Source organism: Gorilla gorilla, chromosome 2, assembly GCF_029281585.2.
Source record: "Gorilla gorilla gorilla isolate KB3781 chromosome 2, NHGRI_mGorGor1-v2.1_pri, whole genome shotgun sequence".
NCBI classification, from domain to species: domain Eukaryota; kingdom Metazoa; phylum Chordata; class Mammalia; order Primates; family Hominidae; genus Gorilla; species Gorilla gorilla.
This window is the reverse complement of record NC_086017.1, coordinates 28211375-28227329: the sequence shown is the minus strand read 5'-3', so window position 1 is coordinate 28227329 and position 15955 is coordinate 28211375. Positions and strand designations below refer to the sequence as shown.

General features: G+C 34.5%; 1 protein-coding gene across 7 annotated transcripts in view; it reads left to right on the top strand.

Moving 5' to 3' along the window:
* The window catches only part of SATB1 (SATB homeobox 1), a 97014-nt gene that overhangs the window by 47016 nt on the left and 34043 nt on the right, over positions 1–15955 (top strand). For all 7 annotated transcript variants that reach the window (XM_031008979.3, XM_055381165.2, XM_055381163.2 and 4 more), the window contains 3 exons: positions 888–999; positions 3259–3713; positions 11312–11524. In XM_031008979.3, the coding sequence (XP_030864839.1) occupies positions 888–999; positions 3259–3713; positions 11312–11524 (780 nt within the window). The remainder of the gene's footprint in view (positions 1–887; positions 1000–3258; positions 3714–11311; positions 11525–15955) is intronic.

Sequence of the window (15955 nt, the reverse complement as noted above, 5' to 3'; positions counted from 1 at the left end):
CTTCATTTTTGTATGTTAAAGGGCTGACGGTTTTCTGGGCATTTATTAAAAGCAGGATAAAGATAAATCACAATAGGTCATCTTTTTGTGGTATCCTTGAGAAATTTAGAAGCATGAAATGTATAAATTTAAAATTTTTATGATCGGTTTGAAATTCAAAACTTAAGCTTTACTATTGATGAAGCCAGTAATGAGATTGCAGAATGTTTTTCTCTTGATAAAGGATCTCTGTGAATAGTTTGTTTCTTCTCAAATACGGTCAGTTAACCTTTGATCAGTGTTAATGCACCTCCACTTTAAATCCAAATAATAGAGTGGAAAGTGCAAGTTCTGTTTCTCAAATTTTAATATACATGTGAATCCCCTGGGATCTTGGTAAAATTCAGCTGCTAAGTGCACTGGTCTGGGGTAGGGCCCAAGATTCTGCATTTCTAACAAGCTTCCAAGTGATGCCCATATTGCTGGTCCCTGGTCTGTACTTTGAGTAGAAAAGATGTAGAGTCCAGCCAAAAAATCGCAAAGTCTCATATATTTATGAATCACAATTATAAAGTCATCTTCATGTATTTGGATTTATTGGGACCAGTGAAAGTTTGACAGCCTAGTAATAGATGGCATTGATGGAGATTCAATGAATGCTAGAGCAAAGTCTGTGGGTATGATAGCTTTATACTGGTCTCAGTGGGCTGTTGCTTTCTACTTAAATAAGCATTTGATGATCTACTTAATGAATTTTAAGAAGTCGAAGCTTTAGGCTGAAGTGTGAAACCAAAATGTATTGGTACTCAGTTGATTAAAAAAAATACAGTTGCCACAATTGAGATCATTTCTGTGTTCCGTCTTGTGCTGCTGTGTATTACAAATATTCTCCCCCCTTCTTCATGCAGAGTATGATTTCTTCCATTGTGAACAGTACTTACTATGCAAATGTCTCAGCAGCAAAATGTCAAGAATTTGGAAGGTGGTACAAACATTTCAAGAAGACAAAAGATATGATGGGTAAGCAAAAAAACATTGCAGCGGTGGCTACATACCATTACGTGTCATTTGGGGGTTTATCAAAGTCACATCTAAAGCCAGGTCTTTTGATTGCCCAATTAGAGATCAATTTAGAATGTTTCTTTGGGGGTGGGAAGTGGGTATGAGTATAATGAGATAATTAAATTCCATAAATGTTTGTGTTTAAATCAGCCAAACTGACTTGGTTGTCAGACATGCAGGAAATCGAGGCGTTGGGAGGGGAGCTGTCATTTTTTAACAACTCAGTGAAGACCTAACCAGGCCTTGAATAACTAATATTAGCTGTGATTTCTTTCTCTGATAAGTCTTGCTTTTACGTTTTTTGTTTTTGTCTGGTTGAATGAGAAAGTGCCTATTTTTACACCCAATTTTAAAGGAAATTAAACTTCTTAAATTAAACTATTTATAGTTTGCACAGTAGAGATCAAATGATTTTTATAGCTCTAACCCCCAGCCCCCATGGATGGGCACTTTGATAAGCACATTGCTTTACCATCCATACCAGAACAATTATTGCATCATTTCTAAACTTTTAATTCCAAGATAGCATTCTATCTTAACACATAACTTTAGGTGAATATTTGTTATGCAAGAAGTACACTAAAATTATCTGCAGTGTAAAATGACAGATAAAAGTTGTGTATGGTACCTAAGCATTTAGATGATGGCATTTTCTCTCTGTTGAGTTTGTTAATGTTCACAAAAGCAAACACTGTAATTAAGGTTAATGTTTTAATTTTTATTATTGTTATCTTTCACCTACTTTTACCCTCCAAAACATATATTTTAAAATAATATAGGAATGGGCATTATGTCCTGTTTTAAATCTATTTCTGTTTATTTCTTTACATTCATTTAATTTTTTAAAATTTTTTAAGAAAAATTAATCCAAATTTTGAGCATGTTTTAGCTCTTAATATTTGAAGAAAAACCATCCATCTACCAAAATGGATTCTTTGCCTTTTATAGCTTAAGGCTGTAATGAAGACAATGCATCATTTTTGGAATAATTGCTTGAATTACTATTCTCTGTGAATGGCCCACTTGGGCTGATATCACTGGTAGAAATTGAAGATTTCTTCCCCAATTCTTAGTTATATTTTGCATATATCAGGAGCTATAGCGCTATGATAAAGTTCCTCTAAATGTAAAACCTGCATATTTAATGAAAAGAGAATTGATGATTAAAATCAAACTAGAGTCTACACGTGGGAAGTCTGTGTACAATTTGGAAAGTCCTGTTTATGTACAGCTTCATGCTCAGCCCTTCCAGCCAAGAGCATCGAACCAGTCTCCTCCTCGTACAGAAAAGCATTTACACACTTAGAGATGATGCTCAGCCAATCCGTATGAGGAACCTAGCCAAGGAAGAAGCATTCATCCTGGGTAGGTGGGAATAAATTGCAAAATCATGACAGCCTCACCATTGTACCAGAACGATTCCCTGCAAGATTGTCTTTAGCGTCTGGTGATGGCCGTAGCTTCCTGAAGAAAAAACATTTGGATCTTAGCAACACTGGGTATGCTGGCTTGATGTACAATAAATCACTTGCTTTATTCTAAAAAGTATTTCCAGATATATCTACTGCCCATGATGGTTAGAATTAAAATGAAGCAAGGCATATAAGATATTCAGCAAGTGTTCAATATACACTTATTATTATGCCCATTTTTATTTATTACATTAACTACTTCTATTCACTGCTAGGTAAAAATTGAAAGTAGGTGACTTTTTATGTCATATTTTTTCTTTTACACCTTTTTCCTAGAGTACCAAAGTTAATGAATATCATGAGAATATATTTGTAAATTTTTTTAGTTGCTTATTATAAGCTTATTTTCTCAGCTCAGCTCACTGTTTGTAGTTGTCATTAAGCAAATTACATTCTTTTAGAAGCCATTTTAAAAAATTGTTGCTTAGAAGCCTTCTTGGGGTAATAAGTGAGAGTGAACAACTAGTCGGAAAGAGTTTGGGTATACTTGATTTTATGCCTTAAATCTAAACCACTTTTTAAAAATAAGATTAGGAATGCTGTCCCATTTCCAAAGTTTGTAGAATTGTTCAGGAAAGGAGAGCAAAAACACAGCCTGTTAAGTTGCAACTTGAAATTTTCTTGGTTTTATTGGATTTGGGGTGTGCCCTGTGCCTACCCTTTTTTAATTTAGGAAATGGTTAGAAATCTTTATCAATGCCAATCATTGTTGGCTGAATGTGATTTTACTCTTTGTCCACTTTAGTTGAAATGGATAGTCTTTCTGAGCTATCCCAGCAAGGCGCCAATCATGTCAATTTTGGCCAGCAACCAGTTCCAGGGAACACAGCCGAGCAGCCTCCATCCCCTGCGCAGCTCTCCCATGGCAGCCAGCCCTCTGTCCGGACACCTCTTCCAAACCTGCACCCTGGGCTCGTATCAACACCTATCAGTCCTCAATTGGTCAACCAGCAGCTGGTGATGGCTCAGCTGCTGAACCAGCAGTATGCAGTGAATAGACTTTTAGCCCAGCAGTCCTTAAACCAACAATACTTGAACCACCCTCCCCCTGTCAGTAGATCTATGAATAAGCCTTTGGAGCAACAGGTTTCGACCAACACAGAGGTGTCTTCCGAAATCTACCAGTGGGTACGCGATGAACTGAAACGAGCAGGAATCTCCCAGGCGGTATTTGCACGTGTGGCTTTTAACAGAACTCAGGTCAGTTGTGTTTCATAAGTGGTTCTGTGCTGTCTCCTATTTTCTCTTTCTTTAGTCCCATCTATAACTAAAGTTTATTCTTTTACTTCGGAACTAACATTTTCTCTCTCTCTTCATGTGATCATATTACCTATTCCTGGTGGAGCCTCAATTTTACCACTCCTTTTCCTATGATATACTTCTGAATCAAGGGAAACCTATGTGCAGATTGATCCCAATTCAGGGCCTTTGAAAGACTAATTAAATGTCAAACGTATTTTAAACTGGCATTACTTATGCTTTTATATAATGGAATCATAAACTATAGTAGATGGTTAAGAAAAGTTTCATGACTCGGTCAAGGCTATTGGCAGGATTCCAGGCTTCTAGCCTATTGTCTTTTCCATTTATGTTATGTTACTACCCATATCAAACTTAGGTATATAAATGTTCCCTGTTAAAGTTCTACTGCAGCGTTGTTGTTGTTGTTGTTGTTGTTGTTAACACCTTGGAAGCAATAATCCACTTAATTCTAAGCAGCCATTTTGAAAAAATATTATATGACTTATTAACATAAAATATTTGTAAGCTGTGTGCGCTCCCTCATGCTATTGTCTTCCAAATTCATTGTCTAGACCAGGCATCAGCAAACTTTATTCTGTTATCGACCAGATAGTAAATATTTTAGGTTTTGAAGCACTTAAATCTCGGTCACACTGTAGAGTAATAAAGCAGCCATAGACAATAAATGAATAGCACTGGGTATGGTAGTATTTCAGTAAAACTATTTATAAAACAGGCCATGGAGTAAGTGTGGCTGGCAGGCCTTAGTTTGCAGACCCATTTGTAGAGATCTCACTGCCTGCTTATACCCCTAATGTGCACACCTTTGTCTTCCTGGCCCAATTCCTGTGAAGATACTATCTATCAGCCTGGAAGATGTTTAAGAGGGTCATGGAGAAAAAGTGATATATATGAGAGGTCATAAGATAAAGATATTTGAGAAACCCTAAACAAATTGACTCTGTTGAACTGTGAATGAGAAGAATTTTTTTCTTTGTTTGGAAACTAGTATGATACATGATATATATGGTGTTTATTTTTGGCCCAGGTACACTAAAACAAAACAAAAAACAACAACAAAACCAAAAAAAAAAAAAAACGAAAAACCATGTAACTTTGATTAGAATGAGGACATTATGCCTTTTCAGGTCTTTTGTTTTACCACTGTTCTTTCTTTTGTCAATTTATCTTATTTTTTGGCCTGACTCACATTTTCCTTTGATATTTAAGTTATTTTGTTTATTACATGATTATGATTATAAGAATAAAATTCTGGTACAGAAATAATCTAGTATTAATTCCTAGTTGGCAGAGTTTCCATACCTAGGAGAATCCCAGCTGTGACTTATTTTTGGCGTGCCTTAACTAGATGGGGAGTTAGGAGACCTGACAAAGCCTCTAATTCAGTGTTTGTTTTCAGTCGATTCATCTTTTTTTTTTGTATGTTCGTCTGTTTTTAAAAAGGCAGTTGCACAAGGCTATGTCTCAGGTTAAAATTGTATGGTTTTACCAAGTTCTTTATCTTTATAGCTTAAAAAACTGTGTTCATCATTAGCTGGTGAATTTAATATGACACCTATATTCAGTTGGGGGATAATTATTGAAAATGAATGACTCAAAAGTCAACCCTCTAAATATTCCTGTTTCTGGTAGCATTCTTTATTTTAGTAAATATAGTAAGTACTAATAATTCTCCATACTAGGCCAAAAAAAGTAGGTCTCTACATAACATTTCAATAATGCTTTTTTGAATTGAGTTAAAAGCCCACAAAGACATCATGACATAGATACAAATTATATATATATGTATATATATGTGTATATATATGTGTGTGTGTATGTGTGTGTATATATATGTATATATGTGTATATATATAGTTACTGGTGTCTTAAAAATTGAGCAGTTATTTCTTAAAGCACTAAGTAAGTGTCCTTTATATAGTGAAGAATGCTAAGACAGTAGAACTCAGAGAAGTGAGGATAAAGTTGCCACCCATCATTACAGCTTTTCTCCTTTTGGGTTTATGATGTTACAGCCATTACTATGAGGAGTTGGCCATTTGTTCTGCCTTTGGTCCTTAAAAGGACAAATTCCATGATATCTACAGGATTTGTTACTGGAAGAAAGGCAAAATTTTCTCTTTTATACCATATTAATCTCTTTGAAAAGGTAATCATCTCTGTGGTTAATATCAAAAACAGTGACTTTTTTTTTCTGTGAGAGGAGAATGAAAACTTTACCTTGTATAGCTTGATTACAGATACCTCCTTATTAATAATAGCCAATTTAGGAAAAAAAGTCATTACCAAAAAAATATTTAGTGCCCTGGATTATGAAGGCTGTTTTAAAGCTTTATATTGATAATTGATACTCTTCAGTCAAAGTAGATATAGGGCCATATTTGAAGATGTTTGACTTAAGAGGAAATTTGTATATATATTTCAATATTAATTCCTTGAGAACTAACTTTTGCACATGCAGGCATGAATTTATTTTCATTGGTCATTCTTAAAAACCACACACACATACATACACAGCTGCATTTATTTTTTAATGATTATGCATTGGTATGACTGGATGTAGTGTGTTGATTTCAAAGTGTATGCATTTCAATAAAAGCAGGTGCAGAGAGAGGGTATGGTGTGAGTGTGGAGTATGAAAATACACATGCTAATGCGTATGTATAGACAAGGAGCTCTGCAGAGTTAAATCGCACATCACACATTTGTGTGCACCTAGTACAATGTGCAGTTCCAACTCCGACTTTTAAAAAATTAATGTAAAATATGTACATACAAATACAAAGTTACATGATAGGGTCAGATAAAGATACTGTTTCTTATAAACAGCATTAAGACCTTAATATGATAGAAAACACTTGTATGAATTGAGGATTATTTTAGTCATTGACAGCTCTGTATAACTTTAAAACCTTGGGTCTTATGTTTTAACTATTGAGAATTTTCTTATCATCTCAATAGGGTTCCCTATATTAACACATTACCCTCCCAAGACTTTCACATGTGGCTTTTTTTTTAAGCCTACCTTTTCTGAAAATTTATGGTAAACTTATATAGTTACTTGTTTTAAGGAATTTTTCCCCTTCTGAATTGATGGGCATGTGTTCTTTAATTGCCGTTGAAGATACCAGCTTTTAGCATATGTCATTCATTCAGTTATGCCTACTTGATGTCTTTTTAATGGAAACCTATGGCTAAAAGTAATTGCCAAAGCTTCTAGATTTGTACTTTTCAATTCACTTCTCTATCTTATTGCTATTTAATGGTTCTGATACATGCAAATACATTCCTTAATACCCTTTGATTTTTAAAAGAATAAAATTCAGAGTTTAACTCTGATCCCACTCTGTGGCTTTTTTCCCCTTTTTCTTCCCCCTCCTCTTGTCTTTTGGCACACTTTATTTTCCAGTAAAATAAAGAATGAAGATGGATTATTCAAAACTGATAACAGTAATGGACCATCATGTAATGTTTTATTAAATTTGAGTTCTGTAAATTATGCGGTAGAGAGAAATTTGCCTGCTTAAGTATAACAGAAATTGCTACTGTGTTTCTATAATTCTTCACAGTGTAATTTAAGAAAAGTCCACTATCCATATCACTATTGAATAAAAGGTAAAAAGGTGCTATTACCCCAACAAGACAGCTCTCTGGTTAGCCTGCGAAACGACAGAGATAAATGTGTCTACTTAAAACTTACTTGGCATGAGTCCATGGTAGTAGGTGGAGTTTGAAAATAGTCTTTTACCTGGACATAGGATTAAAAATTCACCAAACAACAGAGGCAGGTAGCCTTGAAGAATATTCTGTGTATTTTCTTTTTAGGAGGGAGGTTTCATCAAATCGTATTTTCTTCCTGAGGGCTTTGAAGTTCCATGAAGCTGATAAAATCTATTTGAATCAGTGATTATGTTCAAAGAGGAGACAAACGGGAGGCCAGACAGGCTTTTTGTTCAGATTGGCAGTCTCTTTCGCTTATCTGCTGTTTTAAAGAATTCATAATTAGCTTTTGGAAATACTGATAATATTTATTGGAGGTTTTTTCTTTCTTTTACAACTACTAATGAATTTTACTTGTAATAACTTGTAAACTGTTTTTGGAATGTACAAACAGGTTTAGGAATTCAGCAGTAAATTCATTCTTTAGTTGAAAAAATTAGAACTCTGACTTAACCACTATGTAATGACAATGCAAAACAATTTTATGTTTTCATAGATACAGCACACATCTAATTATTGGTAAGATGTGAAGTCCCAATGAAAGGCAGCTTCTGATTTTCAATAAAATTAATATTTATGAGGTACTGGTAACTTCCTACATAACATACAAGTTCTCAGGTTCTTTTCAGACACAAGAATGACTAATGATTTTGTTTAATTTAATTCAACAAATTTATTGAGCGCCAATGATTCTTGATACTGATGACATATTTTAGTCCTGATGTTTCAGCATATTCTATGACATAAATAAGGTACATGATGGCCTTTTCATACTATTTTTTAGCATGAAGAATTTTTGGTAAAAGGTCACGCTTACTGTCCACTGTGTGGGCAGTACTACAAATGACCTTGGCAAGTCTATACTATGTCTTCAATTATAGGATATGGGAACTGGTGGCCACATATATCTTGAATTCAGCATATAAATATGAATGCAGCTATTCAAGTAACAACAACCTGAACAGGACCAAAACATACATTCCCATATCTGGGATCTGATAGCAGTCATTTTGCATCCAAAATTATTCTAAAGTGACTTTTTTTTTTTTTAAGTAATTATCACTAATCAAAATGTTTTCTGACAATATTTTCAAGCATTTCCACCAGGGGGCACTCCCCTCATTGAAAGCTCTGGGCCAAAAAAAAAAAAAAAAAAAAAACCCAAAGGTTTCTGAAACACCTGAGACTGTCTACACTGGCTGCTTTAAAGCTCTTTGAGTGTTTCAGGGTTTGAAACATCACTTTATACCATCAACATATTTCAGACGAACAAAAAACTTTGTTCCAGTAGAATAATTAAGTGGTAGTAAAATGCTTTGCCCCTAAAAAACACTTGTATGCTCAAATAGGAAGTCATACCAACATCAAAATATAGGTAGAGAACTTTTAAAATTTTCTCCCAAGTGACATAACTACCTTCCAGTCTCAACCATATGGAAATGACTTAGTCTTATATGTTAGCAAGACTTGAGAAAGAATATTATTTTGTATGTTTTCCTGTGTTTGACTTTCTCACTATAGATCTCTGCTGCCTCAGGAAGTATTTTTCATAGAAATATGTGATATAGTACTTTGTTATTTGGGATTTTTAAATATCTAATTTCAAGTTTCCCAAGTAACATCCTAAATATTTATAACTATGTTTTACCCTAATCTAATTTTTTAAATTATTAGACAATTAGGAAAATCATCTCAAAAAATGCCACAGAACTTTTCACTGTAGGCCCAACATGAGTGCTAATAACTACTACTAGAATTTACTCATGGGTAACACATCTTGTTCTTAAGTTTCTATCACCTGTTGTGATTGTTTTCTCCATTGTGCTCTTTATACACATGATCAGTCCATTTAGTAAATACTTATCAAACATTTACATGAGAGACATTGTGCTGGGATGATGAAAGTGAATATTAGATTATTATGCTCAAGGAATTTGTAGCATATTGTGTTTATACTGATGTTTTCATGTATCCATATCTGTGTAGTTGAGAATATATTGCTTTGTCAAGTAGATTTTTTAAGACATAACATTTGGTGGAGAGGAGTAAAGAGCAAGGGTTATTTCATTACACCTATTTTCAAACTTTTTTTTTTTGAGACCTGAATGTTTTACTTTCAATATGGCACATCAGAAACACAGTCAAACTAATTAGATGGCCTTGTGCAAATTAAATAGCTGGATGATTGACTGCCTGTTTGACTGAATTTTAGTTAAATTGACTAGATGTTTTGCTCTTGTGTAGACACAGTTACAGCATTACTCGTTAGTATCCTAAGTAAAAGGACACATGCCCTTCATTCTTCAGTCACGTTTCTTAGGGTAAAAACGAAAGTTCAGGTCCAATTTCCAGGCTTTAGCTGTAAGAGACTAAGTGAGAGACAACTTTAAAATGGACTCTGAAGCCCTCTGCACCTGTTAAAAGTTCTTTTTAAATACCAGCTTATAAATCATTTTAAGAAGTATCAGTACTTTTGTATTGTCTGCACCCAACTGTTGCATTTCGGCAACATGGTACATTATCTTTAAATTTGGGAACAAAACCAGGTTTGTACTTCTAACAAACCATGAAAAAAACAAATGTTTTAACCTTGGGGCTTCATTGTTTTGACATGACTCTACCTTCCTTCCCCCAATATACCTTTAACCGTTTCTGCAGGATATTGGAGAGTAGATTCGCAAATTATATAGAAATCTTGACAAAATTTTATTCTGAAGCTGATACTCTGGCTAAGTGAAGAAACCAAATATGTCTTACTATCCCAAGCATTATTTCATGTACAAGATTAAAGAGAGAAGAGCTGCTTAGCCCTTATAAAATGAACAGAAAATTTTCCAATACTTTTATTTCCTATTGTCTCTTAAATGCAATGGGGAGAACCACCCATTTTTGAAAGAGTTCTTCCAAAAGTTAAAAAAAATTAGTTGAAAATTGATGTTCTGTTATTTAGGGGGGAAAGACACCTTAAGAGTTTTCTAATGATTTATAAATTTCTTCTATCACTAATAATTTTTATTCCCCAAGAAATTTGATAATTACAGAATTTGATACTCTTTTCCTTGGCATGCTATGATGGACTTTCGCAATGTTGAAAATTAGTTAATATATTTCAAATCTTGTCTATGGTTTTTAAAGTTCAAAATTTAAACCTGTTACCCAGTGGCATAATACAGCAAGATAGTATTTAGAATCATTTGTGATAATCAGTGAGGTTCTCTGAAAATGGTAAATTGAAAGGGTCATGTAGTGTCATGTACTTTGATAAGTTGGAGTTTAAGGAATAATTTTAAACATTGCCTGTGAAAATACAGCATAAACCTTAGGTGATGCTTTAGTAATAACCTTTGTTCTAATATGTTAAAATTCATTTTCTGGTATTTTCTTTGAAAGTTCTACTTCTCTAGAAATGGCTTTGTATCTTTACATATTGGGCTGTAGGCATTACACTGCCTTTGTCTAGGCAGCTTGAGAACTATACAGTTCAGTGCTGTTGCATTATAAGGATTTCGTTTATTCTTAACTTCCCTGGATCGTCTCTCTGTGAAAGATTTCATGGCAAGTTAAGCTACTCAAAGGAAGGAGACCAATTAGGCAGTTTCAGTTTACGTTATATGTAAAGCAGATGCTTAATAAAATTAAGAATACAATTGAGGCTCTCTTCTCTACCACTTCAGTTGTAACTAATATATTCCTATGCAGAATTAATGCCTCTGACTGTTCATTTTCTAAACAGAGTGGAGAAGAAAAGGGAAGGATCACTGCTGGCCAGGCAAAGCAAGGCAGCAGGCTCACCCTGTGCCTTTCATTTCTTGCAGGGCTTGCTTTCAGAAATCCTCCGAAAGGAAGAGGACCCCAAGACTGCATCCCAGTCTTTGCTTGTAAACCTTCGGGCTATGCAGAATTTCTTGCAGTTACCGGAAGCTGAAAGAGACCGAATATACCAGGACGAAAGGGAAAGGAGCTTGAATGCTGCCTCGGCCATGGGTCCTGCCCCCCTGATAAGCACACCACCCAGCCGTCCTCCCCAGGTGCGGTCTCCTTTTCCTCCTTGCCCTTCTTTGTTTAGCTTTTTTTTTTTTTTTAATGCTTGAGGAAGAATCTCAATAAGAAATTAGATAGATAGATACATAGATTTATATGTTTTTAAATTCGTATAGTTGCTTGAGGAGAATTTGGTCCCAAATCATTAATTCTGATATAAAAACAATAAGCTCCTAATTAGATAGAGGGAAGAAAATTGCTTTGTGTTCCTTCATTCTTTGGGTTATTTGGGGGTGAAAGTAGTCTTTAAATGGGATATTTGTCTCTACTGTTGTTATTAAGTAAAGTATTTTAAACTCAATAGAAAAAGAATAAAGTCAGTTTTTTCCCAACTGGTTTCAGAATCGCCATTTGAATAGTAAATAAATAAAAATAAATAATTTCATTTGTATTTATACTTTCCAATACGAACTGCAGCTGGTACCAATTACACACCATCTCGTTTGTAATCTTTCATAATTAAGTTTAATAAAATCCTTGAAGGCAGCTTTAAATGGGGCTGATAAGGAATTCTATCCATACTCCAAGATACGGGCATGTTTTCTCTTTCTTAAAATTTTTGGACTTTTTAGGAAAGAAAGTTGCCTTCTGGGTAACTTTGGGTATGTGAATCTGTATTGTTTTTTAAACTAAGTTTTAAAAGTAACCTCATAACTGTTATAATTCAGTAAATCAATTTGCATTACAAACCCTTAGATAAAAGTTTGCTAGTTAGTGTATTAGACTCAAAAACCACAAGCAAATATATTATCTTTTTTTTTTTTTCTTTTGAGATGGAGTGCCGCTCTGTCACCCAGGCTGGAGTGCAGTGGCACTATCTTCACTCACTGCAAGCTCCGCCTCCCGGGTTCACGCCATTCTCCTGCCTCAGCCTCCCAAGTAGCTGAGACTACAGGCACCTGCCACCACGCCCAGCTAATTTTTTTGTGTTTTTAGTAGAGACGGGGTTTCACCGTGTTAGCCAGGATGGTCTCCATCTCCTGACCTCATGATCCTCCCACCTCGGCCTCCCAAAGTGCTGGGATTACAGGCGTGAGCCACCGCGCCCGGCTGCAAATGTGTTTTCTTACATGTTTAACTTGTGACATTTACAGCTCTTAAAAATAAGGTCAGCTAAAATTGGATAAAAATTGAACATGGAAGAAAAAGTCAAAATATTCATATGACAGTCTCATAGTGAAATTGTATCTCGATTTTACTTCATTCTCATCAATAGTAGAAAGTGGTTATACATTTTCATGTATAGAAATCTAGAAAAAACTCATTCAACACTAAAGAGTGAAAGTACTACGGATACTGCATAAATAAGAAATATTTAGCCACTTGTTGAGTAGCTAAATAAACTGCTTATCATAAGGTTCTGAAACGATTACTTTTTAGAAATGTCACAAAATCCATTTTCACTAGTTTATTTAACGAAAATCAATCTGGTCTTGATGTCTATAGGAACAGACTGTAAGGAAATCATTGCTATAATTGTGAATAAAAAAGTCATGCTTCTTTAGGAGAAAAGCATGGCATCTATATACGTATGTACACACCCACCTGCCCACGCACACAAAGTTATTGAATTTGATCCTAAGTGCTTCTATAAAATATTTCCTAAGATAAAGAATGAGGAACTCTTTATGTATAAAAAATATGACTTCTAAGTATGGTTAAAGAGAAAAGATAAACTATGACTTCTAGGAATGATAAAAAAGAAAAAATGTACGAAATGAAATAAAATAATTTGGTTTGGTACTTTTTTTGTAGTGTTTAGTGTTAATACACACACTTTTATTAGTTAACTTTGCTCCTGGAGTCATCACTGACAGGGCTCTGAGCAGAGAATTACTTTACTTATCACTTAATCTGCAATACTAATAAAAGAATGGCTTACTTAAGACCAATATGAACTTCAACATTGAACTGCTTTTTAAAAAAAAAAACATCTAGCCAGATATTTGACTTTGTGGTTCCTTAATACAGCTTTTGTTTTCTAATTTTTCTAGGACTCTGGTTTTATTTATTTTCCAAATGTGATTTGGGTGTCCTTACTCATCAAGCTTTTTCTTGAGCTAAAGTTATACCAATTCTTATTAAGTGATATTTCTTTTCATATGCTGTTAAGATACTATAGGATAACTTTCCTATATGTATGCTTAAAGGCTTTATCTGCTGATAAGTTGGGATAGAATATATGTTTAATTTATTTTTGCCTGAATTATTGGTTAACTGGTTGTGCCACCCTTAGCTGTATTTGTTTGTTCTGAAGAGGAGTTGAGACCAAGCCCATAGCTAGGGTATTCAGCCAATGATGAAAATATACAGTATGTACATACTGTAGATTCTTAGTGAAACTCTTTCAAATAAAACATTTCTATTACTGCAGTATTACTGGCCATCTAACCAAACTCCAAAATGACTAACTGATATGTGTGTGTGTGTGTAATTTTATTTCACTGCTGCAATGTAAATCTTTAAATTATTAATATTATTATAATGGCGATCACTACCAATTTGTTCACATTCTTCCCTTTAACCATGATTATATGAATTAAATTTTAAGAAATCTTAAGGTATTAAAGGTATTATCAATGCAAAATTAGTACTTTAGATTTGGAAAAACACGTTATAGAGCACTTGAATTAGTGCTGTCTTGTAGCAGTTGAAATAATGAAATAATGCTTAAACTGGAACCAGTATGCATATTAAAAATGAGTTAAAATAAAGGATAAAATGGAGAAAACCACAGATAACACAGACTGCAAAATTTTGTCTTTTTAAATTTTACATTTTGCCAAAGAGGAGTCCATGTGAAATCAGTATACATTTCATTTCCCCCAAAATGAGGAGATTTGAAACATATTTTGAGACAAATCTTGGGTTTGGGTTGCACCTGAAACCTGATTTCTTTCTAAAGAACCATATGTTAAAAGCAGAGGCCCTCAGTGGTTCACAGAAAACCCAGCCCCCATTAAGGCCTGGGAAACTGGATTCTCTTCCACCTCTTTATAGAGTGTAAAACATGCAGAAGATGATTTTGGAGTGCCCTTGGGACATACCATAACAAGGACCTAAACTATTGAAGGACTTGAATTCTAAGTCATCTTCAACAAAGGACTTCCTGGCTAGTCAGACCCCACCTGGGGACACCTAGCCTCGGGAAACACCAGAGCTCCTTGGTGGCCCAGTCCGGGTGAGATGCCTCCCTGCAGAGGTATCCCATGTGCTCCAGTAGGGACAGTTATGCCCTGTGCTTCATCCTCTGCCTGGGCTATAGGCTCTGGGCCAGACCTGGTTGCTGCAAACATATTTTCACAACTTACATGCTCTAATTCAACAAATAAGAATATCTTGCACCTGATAATGATTCACACCCTAACTTGATAAAAGCTATTCTGAAAGCAACTGAATACATTAATTCATTGAATCCTCATACCAACCTTTCGCTAGAAGAAAAATGAGAAAACCAAGTTTAAGGTTTAGTCAGAGTTTTCAAATCCTCTGCTAAGTCTCTTGCTCCTTCCTCTACTTCAAGCCACCTCCTCAGAATAAAAGCAAACTTATTTTAGAAAGGGAAAAGTGAAACTTGGAGATCTTTTTGTTTGTCAGAGAGGATGGGAGGTTTTATTGTTAGAATGGGAAGAGGAGCATGTGCCAAAGCATTGTCCTAATGAAATAACTTGTTTGACAAATTATCTAGTTGGGAAAACTAGACAATGGCATTTCTGGGATTGTGGGCAGAACAGCCCCTTTTAAACTTTGGTCTCATGAAAATATCTGGGAGAACCCAGTCCTCCCAGCTTCCTTGGTCTTAAGGTTTCTTTTCACTATAAGCTTTGCAAATTTTCCTGATGAGTTTATTAGAGGAATTTCTATGAACAATAATAATTCATGATTATTATCTGAGAATTGTATATTTTACAGAATTTTAAGTGATGATTTCTACCGTAAGGGTATGCTCTTTAAAATTTGATTTGTGCATTTTACTGTGTGTGACTTTTGGAGTTAAATTAATTTAGCAGTTTGTTTCCATGAAGACTGTTTGAAAGCATATAATTACTGAGTTACAGCTTTTACATGAATTACACAAAAGTCTTTTTTTCTTCATTTTTTACATCTTTTTATGTAATTCTTCATTTTTTATATCTCTTTATGTAATTACCTAAAGAATTACTAAAGGTATGCTATCTCATAACAATGCTTTAGAAAATTTATGAAGTTAATATAAACAGTATATGATTAATCTGGTAGTTGCACTATTCTGTCTCTTTACAAGAAATCCCTCTACGATATAGTGAAACATAGGTTCATCTTGATTTCAGGTTCAGTTACAGGCAGGAACTTAACACTTGGTAAAAGTTTTATTTCTTATGAATCCCTTGAAGATCATTTTAAGATGTTGCTTATGTGGTTATAAAATGCATCCCATT